Genomic DNA, 26081 nt, shown 5'->3' on the forward strand with positions numbered 1-26081 from the left:
TGTCGATGTCCTGTGTAGACCTGGGGGTCATGTCTTGTAGAATGATGTCGGCCTGTTCAGTCCACTTGGCTATAATGGCGGTCACTTCCTGTGTCCCCCACCTTACTGTTCACACTGCCTTCAGTCCTAATCCTCTCCTCTCAGTCACCTTCTCTTTCTTTGTATGGCTGGCTGGTCATTTCTACTGCTGCTGTCCACCTTTCCTCCTGTTCCTCTATCTGTCCTCCTCTCTCTCTTTCTCCTTATCCTCTGCCTTGTCGTCCTATTTTATTCGTCCTTTTCTTCATTCTGTTCATCTCCATCTCTTATCTCTCCTTATCTTTGCTATTCTATTCTCCTTGTCCTTATCTGTCACTCCAGTCCAGCTCTTGCTGTCCACTCCTCTTTGTCTTCTGTCACTTTAGTCAGCTCTTCTCCTCCCACTGACTGTGTTTCTCCTCCTTATTCTATTTTAGTGATTTTTAACAAACTTTAGTGAGGACATCAGAGGAGTGTAAGGAGGAACGTGACAATGGAGGACAGGAACAAGTACGAGATTAAAATAAAGAATGGACAGCGTGGGCTTGTGGGACAAGAAATAAAACAACAGTCTGAACAGAGAGGATGAGGAGAGTGACCAGTGTGGTGGAGGGGCTCAGGGTCACAATGCTGTCTTTATGAATTGAATTATTAAAAGGAAATCTGCAGTTGTGTCACCTCACGTCCATCTGTCTGTCCATAAGGGACACTGCAGTCTGTCCTGATTAAACACAACGTTTGTGTTGTGGGAGTGGAAAAGTCAGAGCCATAATGTGACAAGAAATAAAATTAATGAGACACACACACACGCACACACACGCACACACACACACACACACACACACACACACACACACACACACACTTGTTGTTCACTTACTCCAGCTTCTCTAATTTGCAGTTTTCACTCCTCAGCCCCTCACACAGCTGATCCACTCCTGAATCCTCCATGTTGTTGTTGTTGCTCAGGTTCAGTTCATTGAGTCGTGAGTGTGGAGCAGAAAGAGCTGAGGAGAGAGCTGAGCAACATCTGGAGGTGAGACAACATTGAGACAGGCTGTGGAGAAGAAGAGAGAGAAGTGAGGACATGAGGAGAGAGACAAACAGACAGACAGACAGACAGACAGACAGACAGAAGGAGAAACAACACAAAGGTTCAATGGCCACTTGTATTCTGACTTTTCACTGAAGTGCAGTGTGAACACGAGACCACTGCCATTCTTATAAAGTAAGGCGCTATATACCTGACAGGGTCTCCTGCCTTCACACTGGACTGACTGGTGCCAAGTCATTCAGACTGACGAGTGGACATCAACTCTGGATAAGAACGTCACAGACATGAGACTGACGGCGTCCTGCACTTGTGTGACCAGATGGACTTGTCACAGGTGACCACTGGGTGAGGATGACAAACTGGAATTCTTGTCTGTCATTTACCACTCAGGACTAGCAGCTCTAGTGGTGACCAGCAGCAGGTCTGTTTGTCTGTGTCTTTGTTGAAGTTTTTTTTCATTTTTTGATTAATTATTATCATGAGCTCATTTTCTGAACAGGAATAAAGGAATGTGTGTCCCTGAAGTGTTATGGAGTGTCTACTTTTATTTGTTTCTATTATTTTGGTGATACTTTTTCACTTCACTTGCTGTCGTCCCGATGCGTCTTCTATTCACCTGAGTGATTCAGTTCAGTCAAATATAAATACAAAATGGGAGACACTGAGCTACAGGAGGAGACCTCTGAAGAGCATTTAGGGGTTAATGTTGACACAACATTTTCATTGTGTAAGCAATGTACAGGAGAAATTAATAAGATAATATAAAATGTGAGGTTATATCACAAAAACTATTGAATTTAAATCAAAGGACATTATACTCTTACTTTATGATACACTAGTGAGAGCACATCTGGAGTACTGAGTGCAGTTCTGGTCTCCTCAGTACAAGAAAGACATAACAGCACTTGAAGATATGAAGAGCAGAGCAACCAAGTGCATTATGGGACCATCGTCATCAAGTTCTTCCATGTGAACCCTGAATACCACGAGGACTGACTGAGGTCATTGATGTTAGGTAGAATGCCTAGAGGGGGCTGGGTGGTCTTGACTTTATATTTTTTCCAGCCGTGTGGAGTTTTTTTTGTTTTTTCTGTCCTCCCTGGCCATCGGATCTTACTTTTATTAATGTTAATTAGTGTTTCCTAATTTTAATTCTTATTTATTTTCATTTTTTCTCTTTCTTCACTTTGAGCTCCATTATTTGTATGAAAATATCCTATAGAAATAAATGTTGTTAGACAGGTTTTGAGTCAAGTCTTAAATTTCAAGTCCCAAAGAAGTCATAATGTGTTTTACACCAAATTTACATTTGCTATTTCTTAAATTTACAGGAATCATTTATTACATTTATTGTTACATTTCCAAACTATCAACTCCATTTTAATACAAAGATGAACAAAAATGAAGTGCAAATAAACATGTAATGAGAATCAATTCTCAAAGTGCCGCTGAATACAACAATACAAGCAGTGCAAACAAATGAGCGGCCAGTTCTATGTATTGTCACACATGTGTGCCCACCTGGAGATGACCTTCCTGTCTCTGTGAGGTAAGTGATACCACTCTGAGACGAGAGGGGGCGCTCACACTGACTGTCTCTCCTTATCCACATGCAGCTGTGAGAAGAAACCAAATGAGGGGAACTGACTCAGCCGCAGTGCCCAGAGCTGCTCCTGTCCTTCTGGGTGGGACTCTTGAAAAGCTGCCGACCCCCAGAGGATGGAGTCTGCTGTTTGACCCAGAAACTCAACATGAAGGAAGCACCATCATGTTCACACAACTGCAAAGTCAATTTGTCTATTGGGCTGAAAAGGTGTGTTTTGTTGGGGCCATCACATCCAGTTTTATTTTGTTTCATTTGACTTCATTAAAGGAGGACACCCAGTTGGTGCCCCGACATTACAAAGCAACTTGCGCAGGTCTGTCCTCCAGTCACCATATCAGCAGACCAATATTGTCTGTTTAGATTATGTGTATTGTCCTTAATGATGTCCATTATATCTGTTCACCGTTGTAATTATCTATCACTTTATACAGTGCATCCGGAAAGTATTCACTTTTTCCACATTTTGTTATGTCACAGCCTTATTCCAAAATGGATTAAATTCATTTTTTTCCTCAGAATTCTGCACACAACACCCCATAATGACAATGTGAAAAAAGTTTACTTGAGGTTTTTGCAAATTTATTAAAAATAAAAAAACTGAGAAATCACATGTACATAATAAGTATTCACAGCCTTCGCTCAATACTTTGTCGATGCCCCTTTGGCAGCAATTACAGCCTCAAGTCTTTTTGAATATGATGCCACAAGCTTGGCACACCTATCCTTGGCCAGTTTCGCCCATTCCTCTTTATAGCACCTCTCAAGCTCCATCAGGTTGGATGAGAAGCGTCGGTGCACAGCCATTTTAAGATCTCTCCAGAGATGTTCAATCGGATTCAAGTCTGGGCTCTGGCTGGGCTACTCAAGGACATTCACAGAGTTGTCCTGAAGCCACTCCTTTGATATCTTGGCTGTGTGCTTAGGGTTGTTGTCCTGCTGAAAGATGAACTGTCGCCTCAGTCTGAGGTCAAGAGCGCTCTGGAGCAGGTTTTCATCCAGGATGTCTCTGTACATTGCTGCAGTCATCTTTCCTTTTATCCCGTCTTGTCTCTTAGTCCCTGCCACTGAAAAACATCCCCGCAGCATGATGCCTGGCATTCACACCAAAGAGTTCAATCTTTGTCTTTCTCATGGTTTGAGAGTCCTTCAGGTGCCTTTTGGCAAACTCCAGGCTGGCTGCCATGTGCCTTTTACTAAGGAGTGGTTTCCGTCTGGCCACTCTACCATACAGGCCTGATTGGTGGATTGCTGCAGAGATGGTTGTCCTTCTGGAAAGTTCTCCTCTGTCCACAGAGGACCTCTTGAGCTCTGACAGAGTGACCATCGAGTTCTTGGTCACCTCCCTAACTAAGGCCCTTCTCCCCCGATTGCTCAGTTTAGATGGCCGGCCAGCTCTAGGAAGAGTCCTGGTGGTTTCCAACTTCATCCACTTACGGATGATGGAGTCCATCTGTGCTCATTGGGACCTTCAAAGCAGCGGAAATTTTTCTGTAAACTTCCCCAGATTTGTGCTTCGAGGCAATCCTGTCTCGGAGGTCTACAGACAATTCCTTTGACTTCATGCTTGTTTTGTGCTCTGACATGAACTGTCAACTGTGGGACCTTATATAGACAGGTGTGTGCCTTTCCAAATCATGTCCAGCCAACTGAATTTACCACAGGTGGACTCCAATGAACCTGCAGAAACATCTCAAGGATGATCAGGGGAAACAGGATGCACCTGAGCTCAATTTTGAGCTTCATGGAAAAGGCTGTGAATACTTATGTACATGTGCCTTCTCAATTTTTTTATTTTTAATAAACAGACCCATTCCTAAGGGGAGATTGGGTAAACACTAAATTACATTGCTTTGCCTAAATTATAAATAAAGACATACAAGACATTTATCAAGTTATATGCAAAATCTTACATCACAACAGATGGTGAGTGTATTGACAAGCTGACCAGGTGAGCAGGATCTGTGGCTGGCATGGAAATGGACTCTCTGGTGAGGGTGGCAGAGAGAAGGACACTGTGCAAGCTACTATCTGTTATGGACAATGAACATCACCCTCTATACACCACCATAATTAATCAGAGGCGTTTGTTTAGTGGTAGGCTGCTATCACAGAACTGCAATATGGACAGATACCAGAGATCTTTAGTCCTCAGAGCCATTAGACTCTTTAACTCTTCATAACAGGGGGTGGTGGTTGAGTTCTGGGCCTGACGCTCCTTCTCTCCTCCTAAGCTGTATTGACTGGATTAGCTGGGCACCACATCTGATATCTCACTATTGGCTCACTGCTCTAGAAGTTTTATTTTGTTTTTTTTTTGTTATGCATCACTTCAAACATGTTAACCTATCAAACTAAGTCATGTCACTTTATTTTATTTTCCTTTAATGATATGTCACTTTAGTATTTGTCACATTAATATTATGTTTAATATCATGTGCCAACTGTCACTTTGATAGTAGTATTATTGGCACAATTCTCACTGCACTGGCATTATTGTATGTAAAAACAACAAGAGTTTCTGTGCCACCTAAAACTGACATCTCCTCTGCTTACCATTTAAGTTCTCCTCAGCAAGCCAAGAGACCACCGGCAAGGGCAGTCATCCTTCACATCGGCTTCTGCCCCAGCCACCTTAGCTGGTCACCACTGAGGACCCCAAACTCAGGTTATGATCCCACCACAATCCCATGGCCTTCAGCACGTGCCTCGTGAGACCTTCTCCTTTCTCCTAATGCCATCCCTCAGCCTTTAGCAGAAGTCCACTCGTTGCAGTTGGTGACTCTTGCTCCTTGGGCACACAATATGTTTTGACCTTACCCTTTGAGAACCGTGTGCTCACTCTTCTCATGGCCACTTCTTGACCTCCACTCCACTGCATCAGATCAGCCACAATTCTCCATTTACTTTATTTCTCATTTAACCTCCGTCTCCATCTTTTCATCTTTCTCATTTTAAACTCACTGGGGTGCAGGTGTCTAATTCCACACCCCAGAACACTAATGAGGACACTGGCTGAGCCCCACATGTCTGCAGGTGTAAAGTGCGCTCCGCCAATTCACCACCAACACTCCAGGGCTGCTCTGCTCCCCACACTACCACATCCACCTACGCCCCTCTGAGTCCACCATTTTAATTTAAAAACCTGCACACAACCACTGACCCCTGACATGTGTCACCACACAGCTTTGTATTTAGTAGTAAAGAGAATCACGCAGTGACCAGAGTGACCAGTGGGGCACAGGACTAGTGTGACAGGTGTCCTTAGTGACGTCAAATTATTCACATCGTCAGTCGACTGTTTGATTGTCTGCTGGCATTGAGGAAGACCCTGACTGACTGAAATGACAAAAGAAGGATTTGTGAGGCAGAGGATTTGGACCTACTGCGGTGGGTTGGCACCCTGCCCAGGATTGTTTCCTGCCTTGTGCCCTGTGTTGGCTGGGATTGGCTCCAGCAGACCCCCGTGACCCTGTGTTCGGATTCAGCGGGTTGGAAAATGGATGGATGGGTGGATTTGGACCAATGATGACATCAGTGAAGACCTTGTGTGTATAAAAATATCAAAAAGGCGCTATATACTGGATTATTGAGAAAGTCATGTGACAGCCTACACTGATCATGTGGTAAGATTCTTGTTTTAATGTCCCACAAGGGACACAAGTGTGGGTTACAAACACAAGAGGGCGCCACTCCTCACACTGGAGTATCTCACTGACACGCCCACTGAGGTCACCTTCCCAGAATCCTCTCAGTGTCTCTGATGTCTACTGCACATGATGTGTGTGTCCACCTGTCGGTCACTAAGCCCACTGACAGATATATGTCGATGTCCTGTGTAGACCTGGAGGTAATGTCTTGTAGAATGATGTCGGCCTGTTCAGTCCACTTGGCTATAATGGCGGTCACTTCCTGTGTCTCCCACCTTACTGTCCACACTGCCTTCAGTCCTAATCCTCTCCTCCCTGTGACCTTCTCTTTCTGTGTATGGCTGGCTGGTCATTTCTACTGCTGCTGTCCACCTCTCCTCCTGTTCCTCTGTCTGTCCTCCTCTCTCTCCTTATCCTCTTCCTTGTCCTCCTCTTTTATTCATCTGTTTCTTCATTCTGTTCAACTCCTTCTCTTGTCTCTCCTTATCTTCTCTATACTATTCTCTTTGTCCTTATCTGTCTGTCCATAAGGGACACTGCAGTCTGTCCTAATTAAACACAGCATTTGTGATGTGGGAGTGGAAAAGTCAGAGCGATAATGTGACAAAAAATAAAATACATGAGACACACACTCACACACACACTAACACACACACACACAGACACACACAGATACACAAACACACACACACACACACGCAGACACACACACACTAACACACACAGACACACACAAACACACACACACACACACACTTGTTGTTCACTTACTCCAGTTTCTCTAATTTGCAGTTTTCACTCCTCAGCCCCTCACACAGCTGATCCACTCCTGAATCCTCCATGTTGTTGTTGTCACTCAGGTCCAGTTCATTGAGTCGTGAGTGTGGAGCAGAAAGAGCTGAGGAGAGAGCTGAGCAACATCTGGAGGTGAGACCACATTGATACAGGCTGTGGAGAAGAAGAGGGAGAAGTGAGGACATGAGGAGAGAGACAAACAGACAGACAGAAGGACAAACAGCACAAAGGTTCAATGGCCACTTGTATTCTGACTTTTCACTGAAGTGCAGTGTGAACACGAGACCACTGCCAGTCTTATAAAGTAAGGCGCTATATACCTGACAGGGTCTCCTGCCTTCACACTGGACTGACTGGTGCCAAGACATTCAGACTGACATGTGGACATCAACTCTGGATAAGAACGTCACAGACATGAGACTGATGGCGTCCTGCACTCGTGTGACCAGATGGACTTGTCACAGGTGACCATGAGGTGAGGATGACAAACTGGAATTCTGGTCTGTCATTTACCACTCAGGACTGGCAGCTCTAGTGGTGACCAGCAGCAGGTCTGTTTGTCTGTGTCTTTGTCGATGTTTTTTTAATTTATTGTGATTAATTTTTAATCATGGGTTCATTGTCTGAACAAGAAAAAAGGAATATATGTGTCACTGAAGTATTATGGAGTCTTCTTTTTTTTGTTTGTGTTATTTTGGTGATACTTTTTCATTTCACTTGCTGTTGTCCCGATGCGTCTTCTATTCACCTGAGTGATTCAGTTCAGTCAAATATAAATACAAGATGGGAGACACTGAGCTACAGGAAGAGACTTCTGAAAAGCATTTAGGGGTTTATGTTAACACATTTTCATTGTCTAAGTAATGTACAGGAGAAATTAATAAGATAATATAAAATGTGAGGTTATATCATAAAAACTGTTGAATTTAAATTAAGCCAAGAGACCACTGGCAAGGGCAGTCATCCTTCACATTTGCTTTTGCCCCAGCCACCTTAGCTGTTCACCGCTAAGGACCCCAAACTCAGCTTGTGTTCCCACCACAATCCCATGGCCTTCAGCACGTTGCCTCATGAGACCTTCTCCTTTCTCATAACGCCATCCCTCAGCCTTCAGCAGAAGCCCACTCGGTGCTTTTGGTCACTCTTGTTCTTTGGGCACACAGTAAGTTTTGACCTTACCCCTTGAGTCCCGTGTGCTCACTCCTCTCACACCCACTTCTTGACCTCCACTCCACTGCATCAACTCAGCCACAATTCTCCATTTACTTTATTTCTCATTTAACCTCCATCTCCATCTTTTCATTTTTCTCATTTTAAACTCACTGGGGTGCAGGTGTCTAATTCCACACCCCAGAACACTAATGAGGACACTGGCTGAACCAAAAGTGTCTGCAGGTGAAAAGTGCGCTCCGCCAATTCACCACCAACACTCCAGTGCTGCTCTGCTCCCCCACACTACCACATCCACCTGCACCCCTCTGAGTCAACCATTTAAAAACCTGCACACAACCACTGACCCCTGACATGTGTCACCACACAGCTTTGTATTTAGTAGTAAAGAGAATCACACAGTGACCAGAGTGACCAGTGGGGAACAGGACTAGTGTGACAGGTGTCCTTATTGACATCAAAGTATTCACATCTCCAGTCGACTGTTTGATTGTCTGCTGGCATTGAGGAAGACCCTGACTGAGTGAAATGACAAAAGAAGGATTTGTGAGGAAGAGGGTTTGGAACTGTGATGTTATCAGTGAAGAACATGTGTGTATAAAAATATCAAAAAGGCGCTACATACTGTATTATTGAGACAGTTATGTGACAGGCTACACTTGTCATGTTGTGAGATTCTTGTTTTAATGTTCCATTGGAGACACAAGTGTGAGTTACAAACACAAGAGGGCGCCACTCCTCACACTGGAATATCTCACTGACATGCCCACTGAGGTCACCTTCCCAGAATCTTCTCAATGTCTCTGGACGTCTACTGCACATGATGTGTGTGTCCACCTGTCAGTCACTAAGCCCACTGACAGATATATGTCGATGTCCTGTGTAGAGCTGGGGGTCATGTCTTGTAGAATGATGTCGGCCTGTTCAGTCCACTTGGCTATAATGGCGGTCACTTCCTGTGTCTCCCACCTTACTGTCCACACTGCCTTCAGTCCTAATCCTCTCCTCCCTGTGACCTTCTCTTTCTGTGTATGGCTGGCTGGTCATTTCTACTGCTGCTGTCCACCTCTCCTCCTGTTCCTCTGTCTGTCCTCCTCTCTCTCCTTATCCTCTTCCTTGTCCTCCTCTTTTATTTGTCCTTTTCTTCATTCTGTTCATCTCCTTCTCTTGTCTCTCCTTATCTTTGTTATTCTATTCTCCTTGTCCTTATCTGTCACTCCAGTCCAGCTCTAGCTGTCCACTCCTCTTTGTCTTCTCTCACTTTAGTCGTCTCTTCTCCTCACACTGACTGTGTTTCTCCTCCTTATTCTATTTTAGTGATTTTAACAAACTTTAGTGAGGACATCAGAGGAGTGTAAGGGAGAAAGTGACAATGGAGGACAGGAACAAGTACGAGATTAAAATAAGGAATGGACAGCATGGGCTTGTGGGACAAGAAATAAAACAACAGTCTTGACAGAGAGGATGAGGAGAGTTACCAGTGTGGTGGAGGGGCTCAGGGTCACAATGCTGTCTTTATGAAATGAATTATTAAAGGAAATCTGCAGTTGTGTCACCTCACGTCCATCTGTCTGTCCATAAGGGACTCTGCAGTCTGTCCTGATTACACACAACGTTTGTGTTGTGGGAGTGGAAAAGTCAGAGCCATAATGTGACAAGAAATAAAATTCATGAGATATACACACACAGACACACACACACACCGCACACACACACACACACACACACACTCTTGTTGTTCACTTACTTCAATTTCTCTAATTTGCAGTTTTCACTCCTCAGCCCCTCACACAGCTGATCCACTCCTGAGTCCTTCATGTTGTTGTTGTTCAGGTTTAGTTCAGTCAGTCGTGAGTGTTGAGAAGAAAGAGCTGAGGAGAGAGCTGAGCAACACCTGGAGGTGAAACAACATGACCACAGGCTGTGGAGAAGAAGAGAGAGATTGAGGACATGAGGAGAGACAGACAGACAGACAGACAGAAGGACAAACAACACAAAGGTTCAATGGCCACTTGTATTCTGACTTGTCACTGAAGTGTAGTGTGAACACGAGACCACTGCCATTCTTATAAAGTAAGGCGCTATATACCTGACAGGGTCTCCTGCTTTTACACTGGACTGACTGGTGCCAAGTCATTCAGACTGACATGTGGACATCAACACTGGATAAGAACGTCACAGACATGAGACTAACGGTGTCCTGCACTCAGGTGACCAGACAGACTTGTCACAGGTGACCACGGGGTGAGGATGACAAACTGGAATTCTTCTCTGTCATTTACCACTCAGGACTGGCAGCTCTAGTGGTGACCAGCAGCAGGTCTGTTTGTCTGTGTCTTTCTTGAAGTTTTTTTTAATTTTTTGATAAATTTTTATTATGAGTTCATTTTCTGAACAGGAAAAAAGAAATATATGTGTCTCTGAAGTTTTTTTGGAGTCTCCTCTTTTACTTGTTTTTATTATTTTCTTGATACTTTCTCACTTCACTTGCTGTCGTGCCGATGGGTCTTCTATTCACCTGAGTGATTCAGTTCAGCCAAATATAAATACAAAATGGGAGATACTGAGCTACAGGAGGAGACCTCTGAAGAGCATTTAGGGGTTTATGTTAACACATTTTCATTGTCTAAGTAATGTACAGGAGAAATTAATAAGATAATATAAAATGTGAGGTTATATCATAAAAACTATTGAATTTAAATCAAAGGACATTATACTCTTACTTTATGATACACTAGTGAGAGCACATCTGGAGTACTGAGTGCAGTTCTGGTCTCCTCAGTACAAGAAAGACATAACAGCACTTGAAGATATGAAGAGCAGAGCAACCAAGTGCATTATGGGACCGTCATCATCAAGTTGATAATGGTTTTGTTCTTATTTATCAAATCGTTTCCAATATGTACAGAAATGTGCTGACAGTACTCCATCATTATACACAGAAGTTCAATATGGTGTCCCGCAGGGCTCAGTACTGGGACCTTTACTGTTTTCACTGTACATGCTTCCACTGGGATCTATCATTAGGAAACATAATGTTAATTTTCACTCGTATGCAAATGACACCCAGTTATACCTTTCATTTAAATCAGATGAAATTTCTCCGATGTTGTCTTTAATTAGTTGTGTTAGAGAATTAAAGGAATGGATGAATGAGAACTACTTGTCTTTAAATACAGATAAAACAGAGATGTTACTTGTTGGAGGGAATGATGCTGATCATAACATTATTTTGTCATCATTTAACTCGGTTGGAATCCCAATTAATTTTACTGAATCAGCCCGCAATCTAGGAGTTATCTTTGACTCTAGCATGTCATTTAAAGCGCATATTACAAAGTTGTCCAAAACATTTTTCTTCCATCTTAGAAATGTTAGGAAATTAAGGTGCTTTCTAAATAAACAGGATTCTGAGAAATTAATTCATGCATTTATCTCTAGTAGGATTGACTATTGCAATGCATTGTTCACTGGATGTTCAAACTGTTCTTTATACAGCCTCCAGTTAATACAAAATGCGGCTGCAAGAATTATTACAAGAACAAGAAAATACGAACACATAACTCCAGTTCTTAAATCCTTACACTGGCTCCCGGTTAAGTTTAGGGCAGATTTCAAAATCCTCCTTTTAACATATAAAGCATTAAATGGCCGAGGTCCAGCTTACTTGTCTGAACTTATCATGACTTACAAACCTGAGCGCACATTAAGATCTCAAGATGCCGGTCTGCTTATGGTTCCAAAGATTAATAAAATAACAATGGGAGGTTGAGCTTTTAGTTACAGGGCCCCTAAACTGTGGAATGGTCTGCCTGCTACTATAAGAGATGCCCCTTCTGTCTCAGCTTTTAAATCCCGGCTGAAGACTCACAACTTCAGTTTAGCATATCCTGACTAGAGCTGCTGATTAACTGTACAGACTGCATCTCTGTTGTTAGTCATTAGCACTAAAACATAAGTAACATGATAGTTAGAATTGGATACTAACCCTCACCTATTCTGTTTCTCTTCTCGTTACTCAAATGTGCCACTTGATGCCACGGCCCACCTGCCAAGTTGTTTTGCCTGCCTAAGGTAAAGTCATCCCTGATGGAGGATCGCAGGAATCGTGAGAAAGAGGGGTCCTTTCATCGGACTGGATGGCCCAACACTGTTTCAGCTGTGGAATGGCCAAATGGGGGAGGCAGCTTGATGAATGAGGTCTCCAGGAGTCTAAAATTATCCAAATCTTATTATGTGATATCATTTACTGTTTAATTCTGCTCAGAACTTCTAAAAAATGTTTTATTTTTTATTGAGGATGTGTTCTGTTCTGTGTACTGTATTGTATTGTATTGACCCCCTTCTTTTGACACCCACTGCACGCCGAACCTACCTGGAAAGGTATACATAAATAAACTGTATTGTATTGTATTGTAAGTTCTTCCATGTGAACCCTGCATTGTACAAGGACTGACTGAGGTCATTGATGTTAGGTAGAATGCATAGAGGGGGCTGGGTGGGCTTGTGGCCTTGGAACCCCTGCAGATTTTTTTTCCAGCCATTTGGAGTTTTTTTTTTTTGTTTTTTCTGTCCTCCCTGGCCATCGGACCTTACTTTTATTAATGTTAATTAGTGATCCCTAATTTTAATTCTTATTTATTTTGTCTTTTTCATATTTCTTCATCATGTAAAGAACTTTGAGCTCCATTATTTTGTTTGGAAATATGATCTATAAATAAATGTTATTGTGGTAAGGACATGTCCTACTGTGACAGACTCAGAGAAATAAATCTGCTTAGTCTGAGCAGAGGAGACTGTGTGGAGACCTCATCTTGGTATTTAAAATCCTCAAAGGAATTGATAAAGTAGATCCTGCAGAATTCTGTCAAGTAAAGTGTAATCACATACTCAAGGACATTAGTGGCAATTGACAAGAAGTGCATTGCAGTGGTAGTGTTGCTGCTTTGCAGTAAGGAGACTGTGGAAGATTGTGGGTTCGCTTCCCGGTTCCTTGCTGTATGGATAGCGCTTTGAGTACTGAGAAAAGCATTATATTTATGTAATGAATGAATTATTAAAGCAAAAAAGTTGTGGGACTCTGGAGTTGTCATCAATGTTTCTGCTTCCTTTAAGAGGAATCTGCATGAGCTTAGCTAAACAAACAGTCTTGATGGACTGAATGGTCTCCTCTCATTTGTCAAGTGTCTTATGTTCTTATGTCACTTTACTTCATCTCTTGTATGACCCCTTGTAGAGCACCAAGACTCATGTGAGGCTTCTGTTTGTTGACTTCTCTTCAGCCTTTAACACCATTCAGTCTCATCTTCTTACACAGAAACTTATTATAGAATTTAATTTCAACTTCAGTTTGGTAGGATGGCTGATTGACTTTTTAAGAGATGTGACTTGAAGAGTGAAAGTCAATGGTTGTCTGTCTTGCATGTTGTCCTCATCCACAGGTCCACTCATGTCTGTTCTTTCTCCTCTTTTGTACTCCTCTACACTAATGGTGGTCTCAGTAAATTTGAGGACAGGTTCATCTCAATATGTGCTGATGACTCAGTGATTGTTAGCCTACTGAATGTGAATGAAACCAGTCCTGGTCCAGTGGGAGATGACTTTGTGAACTGGTGGGATGAGTCTTTTCTAGACCTCAATGTTACAACAACTAAGGAACTAATAATCAAACTTAGAAGCAGCAGCAACAAGAAACAATCATCAAAGAACAGGCAGTGGAGATCATTGACAGTCATAAATATCTGAGGACAATCAAAGACTCAAGGGTGACTTTTAAGGGAAGCACAGAAGCCATCGGCACAAAGGGATAGCAGCAGCTTCACTGTTTAAGGAAGCCGAGTCTTTGTAATATGAGTCCTTCCATGATGACACTCTTTTATAAATCTTATATTGAGTCTGTTTGTATTTATAAACTGCTAGCCTGGTTTGGAAATCTTAATGTCAAAAACAAAAACAGAATAAACAAATTGTAGATAGATAGATAGATAGATAGATAGATAGATAGATAGATAGATAGATAGATAGATAGATAGATAGATAGATAGATAGATAGATAGATAGATAGATACTTTATTAATCCCAATGGGAAATTCACATTCTTCAGCAGCAGCATACTGATACAGTAAACAATATTAAATTAAAGAGTGATAATAATGCAGGTGGGCGGCACGGTGGCACAGTGGGTAGCGCTGCTGCCTCGCAGTTGGGAGATCTGGGGACCTGGGTTCGATTCCCGGGTCCTCCCTGCGTGGAGTTTGCATGTTCTCCCCGTGTCTGCGTGGGTTTCCTCCGGGCGCTCCGGTTTCCTCCCACAGTCCAAAGACATGCAGGTTAGGTGGACTGGGGATTCTAAATTGGCCCTAGTGTGTGCTTGGTGTGTGGGTGTGTTTGTGTGTGTCCTGCGGTGGGTTGGCACCCTGCCCAGGATTGGTTCCCTGCCTTGTGCCCTGTGTTGGCTGGGATTGGCTCCAGCAGACCCCCGTGACCCTGTGTTCGGATTCAGCGGGTTGGAAAATGGATGGATGGATGGAATAATGCAGGTGAAAAACAGACAATAACTTTGTATAATGTTAACGTTTACCCCCCGGGTGGAATTAAAGAGTCGCATAGTTTGGGGGAGGAACGATCTCCTCAGTCTGTCAGTGGAGCAGGACAGTGACAGCAGTCTGTCGCTGAAGCTGCTCCTCTGTCTGGAGATGATACTGTTTAGTGGATGCAGTGGATTCTCCATAATTGATAGGAGCCTGTTGAGCGCCCTTCACTCTGCCACAGATGTTAAACTGTCCAGCTCCATACCAACAATAGAGCCTGCCTTCCTCACCAGTTTGTCCAGGCGTGAGGCGTCTTTCCTCTTAATGCTGCCTCCCCAGCACACCACCGCGTAGAAGATTGCGCTCGCCACAACCGTCTGATAAAACATCTGCAGCATCTTATTGCAGATGTTGAAGGACGCCAGCCTTCTAAGGAAGTATAACCGGCTCTGTCCTTTCTTGCACAGCGCATCAGTATTGGCAGTCCAGTCTAATTTATCATCCAGCTGCACTCCCAGATATTTATAGGTCTGCACCATCTGCACACAGTCACCTTTGATGATCACTGGGTCTATGAGGGGTCTGGGCCTCCTAAAATCCATCACTAGCTCTTTGCTTTTGCTGGTGTTCAGTTGTAGGTGGTTTGAGTCGCACCATTTAACAAAGTCATTGATTAGGTCCCTATACTCCTCCTCCAGCCCATTCCTGATGCAGCCCACTATAGCAGTGTCATCAGCGAACTTTTGCACGTGGCAGGACTCTGAGTTGTGTTGGAAGTCTGATGTATATAGGCTGAACAGGACCAGAGAAAGTACAGTCCCTTGTGGCGCTCCTGTGTTGCTGACCACAATGTCAGACGTGCAGTTCCCAAGACGCACATACTGAGGTCTGTCTTTAAGATAGTCCACGATCCATGCCACTAGGTATGAATCTAATTCCATCTCTGTCAGCTTGTCCCTAAGGAGCAGAGGTTGGATTGTGTTGAAGGCACTAGAGAAGTCTAGAAACATAATTCTTACAGCGCCACTGCCTCTGTCCAAGTGAGAGAGGGATCGGTGTAGCATATAGATGATGGCATCCTCCGCTCCCACCTTCTCCTGATATGCAAACTGCAGAGGGTCAAGGGCGTGTTGAACCTGTGGCCTAAGGTGGTGAAGCAGCAGCCTCTCCATGGTCTTCATCACATGTGATGTCAGAGCAACAGGCCGAAAGTCATTCAGCTCACTCGGACGTGATATCTTTGGGACTGGGGTGATACAAGATGTTTTCCAAAGCCTCGGGACTCTCCCCTGTTCCAGGCTCAGGTTGAAGATGCGCTGTAGAGGACCCCCCAGCTCCGATGCACAGACCTTCAGCAGTCGTGGCGATACTCCATCTGGACCCGCTGCTTTGCTGGCACGAAGTCTCCTCAGCTCTCTGTTCACTTGCGCTGTTGTAATTGTGGGTGGGGATGTCTTTCCTATGCTGGTATCAGCAGAAGGACGTGTGGAGGGTGCAGTACTCCGAGGTGAGTGTGAGAGTGGGTTAGGGTGGTCAAACCTGTTAAAGAAGTTGATCATTTGGTTTGCTCTCTTCCCATCTCTCTCGATGGTGGTATCCCGCTTCGAGCTGTAGCCAGTGATTGTAAAATGAAGCAGTAAAATAACAAAGACTGGACAGTCCAATCTTAATGTCCTCCCATCATACTGTTTGTCTCTGCTGACCAGTCCATCATTTGTTTATTAGTTTGAGTGAAGTTTCTGATGTTTGTTTAACTCAAATGAATATTGAAATAAACTTTCAATATTCTTATTCAGATCTGAGCCTCAGGGCAGCAATGAGCGCCCATCACACACCATGTCAGCCTTTCTTTATAAGCTGCACATTCTTATTTATGTATTTTATTCTCTTAAAAAGCTTCATTTCAGCTATAATATCCAACATTAACACACCACACCTATTTAAATATTACACGTCTGATGACCACATCATAGACAAAGCGTTATTGTAACAGGGACCCCTGTGTGTACAGCGGGTGAGAGGCCTGTGGGAGTGCAGGAGTGAGTGTTATTAGAAATACAAAGGAACATGGCCGCTTTGAATTGGACAAAGGAGAGTAGATCTGCTCAGCAGGTGAGTAACATCAGTGCAAAGTCCTCAAAGACGTACGTGCGAGTAGACCCTCAAGGAACACTTTATAGGTCTCGCCAATGTGATACTCTCACCCTTTAGCTCTGTGCCAGTTGGAATTCTCTGAAGGTGTGGATCCAGCAGGACGTCTGAATGACTCTTTATGGATTTTGGGACAAGTCACTGTTTGTCAAATAACAAGTAAGTCTCAAGTCAAGAAGGGCAAGTTACGAGTCTTAAATGTCAAGTCCCAAACAAGTCACAATGTGTTTTACACCAAATGTAATGCTATTTCTTAATTTTACAGGAATCATAAATAGTTTTTAAACATTTGTTACATTTATAATTACATTTCCAAACTATCAACTCTATGTTATTACAAGGATGAAGAAAAATGAAGTGCAAATACGCATGTAATGAGAGACAATTCTCAAAGTGCCGCTAAATGTCACAATACAAGCAGTGCAAACAAATTAGCAGGCCTGTGTACTTCACATGAAACTAAATAGATTACTACTAGGGTGCTCCACCCCCTGCTCGTTTCGCTCGCCAACCCCTGGTCTTGGGTAACCCGAAATACATTTGAAAGAGATTATTGTCTGTCTTGGTAATTGTCACATATGTATCATGTTCACTGTCACGATATCTGTAAGTCTATGTAATATATGTAAATGACAATAGCAGTTTAATTGTTATGTTATGCAAGTATAGAATGTCTTTGAGTTTGCACAGATGTATGAGATATATTGGAGTGTAAAGGTGTAGATGACGTACATAGGATATCTTTGTACACAACATTTGTAGTAAAGATGTCGTGTTGTCCTTGAATGAGTATTCCTTGGTATGGAGTTATTATAATGTTAACGTTAACGTCACATGAATGCCGAACTCTTGAGAAGGCTACATAAAGTTGTCCATGTCTAAATACAGGCTTAGAGAGGTAAAGGCTGACTCTGTCTATGGTCTGTCCTTGGGATTTGTCATGGCAAAATAATAGCATGACTATTGTCCCGACTTTAAGGTTACGACTGTGTTGTAATCTATGTGGTAATCCGGCCAGGTTAATGGTGTTTCTCGTTTTGGAGCCGTGACTGTGACTCCATTAGTTATACGTTGTTTACTGTTAGTAATATGGATAATCACACTTACTGCTAAAATCAGTTATTTCCGTTAGTTGAGCTCTTTCATTTCTGAGCCGTGGCTCCTTCGCTTGCGGTGTATAGGCGGATGCGCCCTCCGTACTATCTCGGGTTTGACTACGCTGTGTTCTGTGGACTTTTGGGGACTCCGTACTTTCTCTGGTTTGACTGTGGGGCGGGACGCGGAAGCCTCTTCTGTTTGTGTTTTCTGTGAGTACTTATAGTATTGTATTACTGTAATGTGATTCACATATGCTGTGGAGTTCGGATCTTTGGGGCTTCTGTACTATCTCGGGTTTTTGCTTGCGGTGCTTTAGAAGCTTGTTGTAGGCGCCTGCACCTTCCGTACTATGTCAGGTTTGACTATGCTGTGTAGTGTGGATGTGTAGGGTTCTGTACTCTCTTGAGAAGGCTACATACAGTTGTCTATGTCTAAATACAGGCTCAGAGAGGTAAAGGCCGACTCTGTGTTGTTTGAGATGTGAGCTCTCTGTTTTTGAAGCCGTGTCTGCTTTGCTTGTGGCATTTCAGACGCGTGTTGTAGGCACCTGCGTTCATTGATTTTATCCAGGTAGCTCCGTTAGTCGAGCTGTATTGTTCTGGAGCCGTGACCGTGACTCCATTAGTTACACGTTGTTTACCGTTAGTAATATGGATATTTGCACTTACTGTTAATATGGAGCATTTTCTGTGGTTGTACTGTTAATAATGCATCACTGTAATGTGATTTACATATGCTGTGTAGTTTGGACATGTGAGGATGCCGTATGTTTAATACGGAGCGTTCGTTTATTCTTATTACCCATTTGGTGTCGTGCCTGTGTTTTCTGTGGTTGTACTGTTAATATTGTATTACTGTAATGTGATTTACATATGTTGTGGAGTCCGGATCTTTGGGTTTTTTGTACTATCTCGGGTTTTTGCTTGCATTGTTTTAGATGCGCGTGGACCATGCTGTGTAGTGTGGACGTTTAGTTCAGAAGCGCGTTTTAGGCACCTGCGCCTTTCGTACTATCTCGGGTTTCACTATGCGGTGTGTTGTGGACCTTTGTGGACTCCGTAGTCTCTTCCGTTTGACTCTGGGGTGCAGAGCAGAATCCTCTTTTTTGTGTGGCTGTGTCGTTAGTCATTAGCTATGGGCGCATTGTTGCTTCATGTCTTATTTACGTTATTTGAGCTCTTTCGTTTTTGAGCCGTGACTCCTTTGTTCGCGGTGGATCAGACTTCGCTTGCGGTTTATGAGACATGCGCTGTAGGTGCCAGCGCACTATGTCTCCTGTGTCCATCGCCGTGTACCTGCGTCCATGCCATCCGGTTTACCATTCTCGGTTAGTAATATGGATTCAAAAAGTATGAATACAGTAATCCCTCCTCCATCGTGGGGGTTGCATTCCAGAGCCACCCACGAAATAAGAAAATCCGCGAAGTAGAAACCATATGTTTATATGGTTATTTTTATATTGTCACGCTTGGGTCACAGATTTGCGCAGAAACACAGGAGGTTGTAGAGAGACAGGAACGTTATTCAAACACTGCAAACATACGTTTGTCTCTTTTTCAAAAGTTTAAACTGTGCTCCATGACAAGACAGAGATGACAGTTCAGTCTCACAATTAAAAGAATGCAAACATATCTTCCTCTTCAAAGGAGTGTGTGTCAGGAGCAGTGACTGTCACAGAGATAGAGAGAAAAGCAAACAAATCAATAGGGCTGTTTGGCTTTTAAGTATGCGAAGCACCGCGGCACAAAGCTGTTGAAGGCGGCAGCTCACACCCCCTCCATCAGGAGCAGACAAAGAGAGAGAGACAGACAGTTTGTTTTTCAATCAAAAATCAATACGTGCCCTTCGAGCTTTTAAGTATGCGAAGCACCGTGCAGCATGTCGTTTCAGGAAGCAGCTGCACAAAAGATAACAACGTGAAGATAATCTTTCAGCATTTTTAGACGAGCGTCCGTATCGTCTAGGTGTGCGAACAGCCCCCCTGCTCAATCCCCCTACGTCAGGATCAGAGAAAGTCAGCGCAAGAGAGAGAGAGAAGTAAGCTGGGTAGCTTCTCCGCCATCTGCCAATAGCGTCCCTTGTATGAAATCAACTGGGCAAACCAACTGAGGAAGCATGTACCAGAAATTAAAAGACCCATTGTCCGCAGAAATCCGCGAACCAGCAAAAAATCCGCGATATATATTTAAATATGCTTACATATAAAATCCGCAATGGAGTGAAGCCGCGAAAGGCGAAGCGCGATATAGCGAGGGATTACTGTATAACATGAGCACCAACACATTCAAATAGAAACACAGACCTAATAAAAAGAAAAAAAAGAAGAAAAATCTATAAGTGTGTTAACATAAATGTATGTGTAATAAGTCTGACATACACAAATCATATGAGTGTGAGATCAGAGATCTGTCCATCTGTCTGTCTGTCTGTTCTCTCTACCCGCTTATCAGGGCAAGGCGGCTGAGGATTTTTTTTTTATCATTTTATTAAATTTATTAAAATCAAACAACATTCCATACAAGCAAGTCAAATTTTACAAAACTACATTCAAGTCAAGTCAACCCTCACCCATGAGAAATAGAGCTATCACAACATAGTGAAACTTTAATAGCAGAAAAGATAAGTAAGTAAATAAATAGAATTAAAAGGGGAAGAGAATCTGCTTCCTGAAATAAAATGCTTATTCTAGAATGTTATCGATCAGATCCTGCCAGGTGTTAAAAGAGTTCTGCACTGATCTTCTAAGTGAGAATTAGATTTGTTCCAGTTTCTAATAATATAAAAAATCAGTTACCCAATGACTGAAAAGAGCGAGATAAGTCTGCTTGACAATAGTGAAGTAAAGGCAAGTACAGTTTGTGTGTCCTTCTCCACTTTAAGCCCCTCTGTGAGCCCACCAAACACAGCTGTTAGTGTGTTAGGAGAGATTGTGACACCAAGGCTGTCTGATAGGCATTTAAAGGTTTTGGTCCAGAATGATGTTAATTTGGAGCAGGCCCAAAGGATGTGACCCAGTGAGGCTGGAACTTGATTGCAATGTTCGCAGGTTGGATCTTTTTAGACAATTTTAAACAAGACAGATGCAATTGATATATAATTTTAAGTTAAATAATTCTATGCTTTGTGCATATGGAGCTCGAGTGAATTCTCTGCATTGCTACTTTCCACTCCATTTTCTGAGATGTTGAGTGAGAGATCCTTTTCCCATTGTCGTCTTGGATCTTTGAAAGGGAAGGACTGTAAAATGGTTTTATATATTAAAGAAATGCTGTCGGCGTTTTCAAGACTGATCAATATGTTTACCAGATTAGAAGTAAGTGGGAGGAGAAGAAAATCGGGCAGGTTCTGTTTAACAAAGTTTCTAATTTGAAGGTAGAGAAACATATGTGTTGCTGGAAAGTTAAATTTGGAATGTAATTGTTCATAGGATGTGAAGACATTGTCTATGTGCAGATCTCTAAGTGATTTAATCCTGAATGTTTTCCAGCCATTAAAAACTGCGTATGTTTGAGAGGGTGGAAAAAGGTGGTCTTCGTGCAGAGGTGCAACAGATAAAATCTTCTCCATCTTAAAATGCTTCCTACATTGGTTCCATATTCTGAGTGAGTGAAGCACATTTGGGTTGTTAGTATATTGGCGATAACTTGTGCTTATTGGGGTACAAAGCAAGGAATATAAAGAAGTGCTGCAGGATTTTATTTCTATTGCAGACCAAGCCTGTGTATGTTCATCTATTTGTGTCCATATCCAGGTTTTTATAGTTTGTTTGTTTGCTGCTCAGTAATAAATTTGAAAGTTAGGTAGAGCCATGCCACCTTCTGCTTTAGGTCTTTGTAGTGTCACCCTTTACATACGTGGATGTTTTGAATTCCAAATAAATGAGGTTATGATTGAATCTAAATTCTTAAAAAAATATTTATTGATGTATATTGCAATGCTTTGAAATAGAAAAAGAAGTTTAGGAAGATATTAATCTTAACAATGTTAATTCTTCCAGATAAAATGAGATGAAGGGTGGACTGTTAATGTAAGTCTTGCTTAAGGTTTTCCATACAGATGGTGAAATTTTGTTGATAAAGAGCTTTATGTTTACTTGTGATGTTTACCCCTCGGTATTTAAACTGATCTGCGATGATAAAAGTGAAGGTGTCCAATCTAATATTGTGTGCTGGAGAGTTCACTGGAAAGAGCACACTTTTATTCAAATTAATTCTGAGACCTGAAATCTTTTGAAATTCTTTTGTTGACATTCTGTAGTCTTAGTTTAAGACTGTAGTACATTATTACATAAGACAGCTTTGAGCTTAATTTCCAATTTTTCCAGGAGTTATTAACATGAAGCCTATTGTTATGTTGGCTCTTATAATTGTAAGAATTAAAAGGATAGATAACAAACAGCTTGCTCTCTTTCTTTAGGCCCCCTGTCCCCCCCCCCCCCCCCCCCCCCGCCCCCATTTTACCTCCCTAAGTGAAGCTAAACCACACTTCCCAAAGTCCCAATCCTCTGACATACTTAGAGACAGAGCACATCCAAAACAAAACAAGCCCCCCAGCAGCGGCTCATGAGGATTAAAATAAAGATATCTATTGACAGTCCAAATACTATAAACATAAAATGTAATCTTAAACAGTCTGAGAGAGTAAACCCAGGGAATGACGTTAAACAGCAGACCTGGATAAGCAGATAACCTTTGATAGTAAGCTCTAATACAATAAGCCAAGGGTATGATGTTGAACAGTCCACTATGAAGGAAAACAATTCCACATACATACATACATACACTCATATAATTGTACAACCCCAAATCAGAAAAAGTTGGGATAGTGTGGAAAATGTGAATAAAAAAATAAAGCAGTAATTTACAAATTTCCCTTAACTTTAATTTCATTGCAGACAGTATGAACACAAGATAATTCATGTTTTTTTTGGTCAACATCATTTGATTTGTAAATAAATATCCATTCTTGCCATTCAGGCTTGCAACACATTCCAAAAAAAGTTGGGATGGGGGCAATTAAGGGGTAGTAATGAGATATAATAACTAAATAATGATGTGAATTGAAACTGGTGATGTTAACAGGTGATTGCAATCATGATTCGGTACAAAAGCAGCATCGAGGAAAGGCCTACTCTTTTAGGAGCAAAGATGGGCAGAGGATCGCCAGTTTGCCACCAAGTGCTGGCAAAAATCTTTGAAATGATGAAGAAAAACATTTCTCAAAGACAGATAGGAAGAGATTTGGGCATTTCTCCCTCTACAGTGCATAACATAGTGAAAAGAATCAGGGAATCTGGAGAAATTACCGTGCGCAAAGGCCAAGGGCGCAAGCCTAAACTGAATGGCCATGATCTCCGAGCCCTCAGACGGCACTGCATTAAAAACCGTCATTCATCAATAAATGATATAACTGCGTGGGCTCAGGACTACTTCAGGAAGTCACTCTCAAGCACTACAGTACGTAGTTACATTAGGAAATGCCAGCTAAAACTGTACCGTGCCAAAAGGAAGCCCTACATAAATAGTGTCCAGAAGTGCCATCGACTTCTCTGGGCTCGGAGGCATCTGGGATGGTCCATTGTGCAATGGAAACGTGTATTGTGGTCAGACAAATCGGTTTTTCACATCTTTTTTGGAAGAAATGGACGCCGTGTGCTGCTGACCAAAGAGGAAAAGGACCATCCAGACTGTTACCAGATACAAGTCAAAAAGCCAGGGTCTGTCATGGTATGGGGTTGTGTCAGTGCCTTCGGCAAAGGTAACTTGCACTTCTGCGATGGCACCATCAATGCTGAGAAGTATATCTCAGTTTTGGAGGAACAAATGCTGCCTTCAAGACGACGTCTTTTCCAGGGACGCCCATGCTTATTTCAGCAAGACAATGCCAAACCACATACTGTGCACATAACAAAGGCATGGCTGCGTAAGAAGAGGGTGCGGATGCTTGACTGGCCTGCCTGCAGCCCTGATTTGTCTCCTATAGAGAATGTTTGGCGCATTTTGAAACGAAAAATGCATCAACGAAGACCCTGTACTGTTGCGCACCTAAAACGTCGTTTGCAGAAAGAATGGGACAAACTAACACCTGCAACACTTAGTCACTTGATTTCTTCAATGCCTAAACGTCTTTTAAGTGTTGTTAAAAGACAGGGGAACTGTACAAAGTGGTAAATGCTGTACTGTCCCAACTTTTTTTGAAATGTGTTGCAAGCCTGAATGGCAAGAATGGATATTTATTTACAAATCAAATGATGTTGACAAAAAAAAAACATGAATTATTTTGTGTTCATACTGTCTGCAATGAAATAAAAATTGAGGAGAATTTATAACTTGCTTTTTTCTTTTTTTATTCACATTTTCCACACTGTCCCAACTTTTTCTGATTTGGGGTTGTAATTAAAACATAAAAGATGGCAGATAATGAAATAGAATGTATAATTATGGAATGAGGTTCATTGTGAATGGGTTCTACAGCTGGTAAGATCTTCTTTGCCATGCCAGGACACGATGCGAGTCCCGATTGTCTTTCAAAAAGTGACGAGATCAGATTTCTTAGCTCTTAGAACTTGCCTTGAATGTCTACTTTCAGTTTGGCAGGATACAAGAGGCTCTATCTGATCTCAGCTTTCTGTTTAATGTTGTAAAATGCGGCATGTTTAGCAGCTGTTGAAAGTGAGAAATCAGGGAAAATACGAATGTGGTTATTTTCAAATATAATCTTGTTTCTGAGAAGTAACAGTGTATGTAGTTTAAAGTGTCATTTTTCAAAGCACACGATGAGAGTCCTAGGCTTTGAGGTATTTGATCCCTGTATGAGGTAAGCTGCTGCTATCTCAGTGTCTGATTTGAAGTCCTCTCCAATTATTCTAGAGAATTGTTCAGCTATGAATTTCACTGGGTTTCGACTTTCATGATTCTCAGGTATTATTCATGATTCTGATATTATTCCTTCTGCATCCATCTTCCAGTGCAGTGAGTTTGTCTCCAAGCACTTTGCATTTGGAATTTGCTGCTGCTGCTTTTTTGTCAGGTAGATGCCAGTTGTTCCGCTATTTCGAGTCCTGAACGTTTGTTTAACGTCTTCCAACTGAGCACCAAATGCTCTAAGTCAGTCAGTCAGTCAGTCATTGTCCATCCCATTATATCCTAACACAGGGTCATGGGGGTCTGTTCTAAGTTTATTCTCAAATTTAGATGCATTTAAACAAGTTTCCTGGCCTTTAATATCCTGAAGCAGCTTCTCGTTACTCTTGTGTATGTTCTTTATTTCTTTCCTTATATCATTTATATCCTTCTTTATTTTATCCTTGAGCTCCTTTATGTCTTGAGTGGTGGTCATTTTGTTGATTATTGCCTTCAGCTCGGACAGATCGTTTTGGTCTTCCCCGAATTCTGCGGGTGAAGTAGCAAGCCCAGTTGCAGCCAATGTTATTGGCTCACGAGGGATAGATGACAACGCAGAAAGTAAGGCCATTTTCAGTTTTACTGAGCCTTCTAGAATCGACGAGTTCTCCTGGCCCGATTCACTTGACATTCGCTCCCACTTTCGCTCTCGGCTGGGAATGATGCAGCAACGTCAAGTCCTGGGAAATCTGTGCTTTCCCCTATCCATTCCAGGTCAGTCTCCGACAGGACATACCTTGAGCTTGAATCTGATGTCTGTTTAAATTTGGATGAAGCTTTAGCTGTCTTTTCCATTTCTTTCAGAGTCTTTTTCCTGCCACTCATGCTTACAGTCATATGAAAAATTTTGGGAAGCCCTCTCAGCCTGCATAATAATCGACTCTCCTTTCAACAAAAAAGATAACAGTGGTCTGTCTTTCACTTCCTAGGACCATCTGACTACTGGGATGTTTTCCGAACAAAGAGTTTTAGTGAAGCAGTATTTAGTTGTATGAAATGAAATCAAATCTGTGCACAAATGTGGGTCCCCTTGTAATTTTGCTGATTTGAATGCATGTCACTGCTCAATGCTGATTACTTGGTGTTATGAGCTCATTAAGCCTTAAACTT

At 42.3% G+C, this 26081-nt stretch overlaps 2 protein-coding genes across 15 annotated transcripts in view; one reads left to right on the plus strand and one right to left on the minus strand.

The window, feature by feature from the left end:
- Positions 1–26081, minus strand: part of LOC114642585 (NACHT, LRR and PYD domains-containing protein 3-like) — a 1142003-nt gene that overhangs the window by 309899 nt on the left and 806023 nt on the right. For 11 of the 14 annotated variants that reach the window (XM_051921799.1, XM_051921798.1, XM_051921797.1 and 8 more), the window contains 3 exons: positions 10038–10211; positions 7097–7273; positions 899–1075 (listed from right to left, as the gene is read on the minus strand). In XM_051921799.1, the coding sequence (XP_051777759.1) occupies positions 899–1075; positions 7097–7273; positions 10038–10211 (528 nt within the window). The remainder of the gene's footprint in view (positions 1–898; positions 1076–7096; positions 7274–10037; positions 10212–26081) is intronic. The other 3 variants (XM_051921807.1, XM_051921805.1, XM_051921800.1) reach the window with 3 other exon arrangements.
- The window catches only part of LOC127526399 (NACHT, LRR and PYD domains-containing protein 3-like), a 169843-nt gene that overhangs the window by 141935 nt on the left and 1827 nt on the right, over positions 1–26081 (plus strand). The window lies entirely within an intron of this gene.

The sequence above is a fragment of the Erpetoichthys calabaricus genome (genome assembly GCF_900747795.2).
Source record: "Erpetoichthys calabaricus chromosome 1 unlocalized genomic scaffold, fErpCal1.3 SUPER_1_unloc_25, whole genome shotgun sequence".
NCBI lineage: Eukaryota > Metazoa > Chordata > Cladistia > Polypteriformes > Polypteridae > Erpetoichthys > Erpetoichthys calabaricus.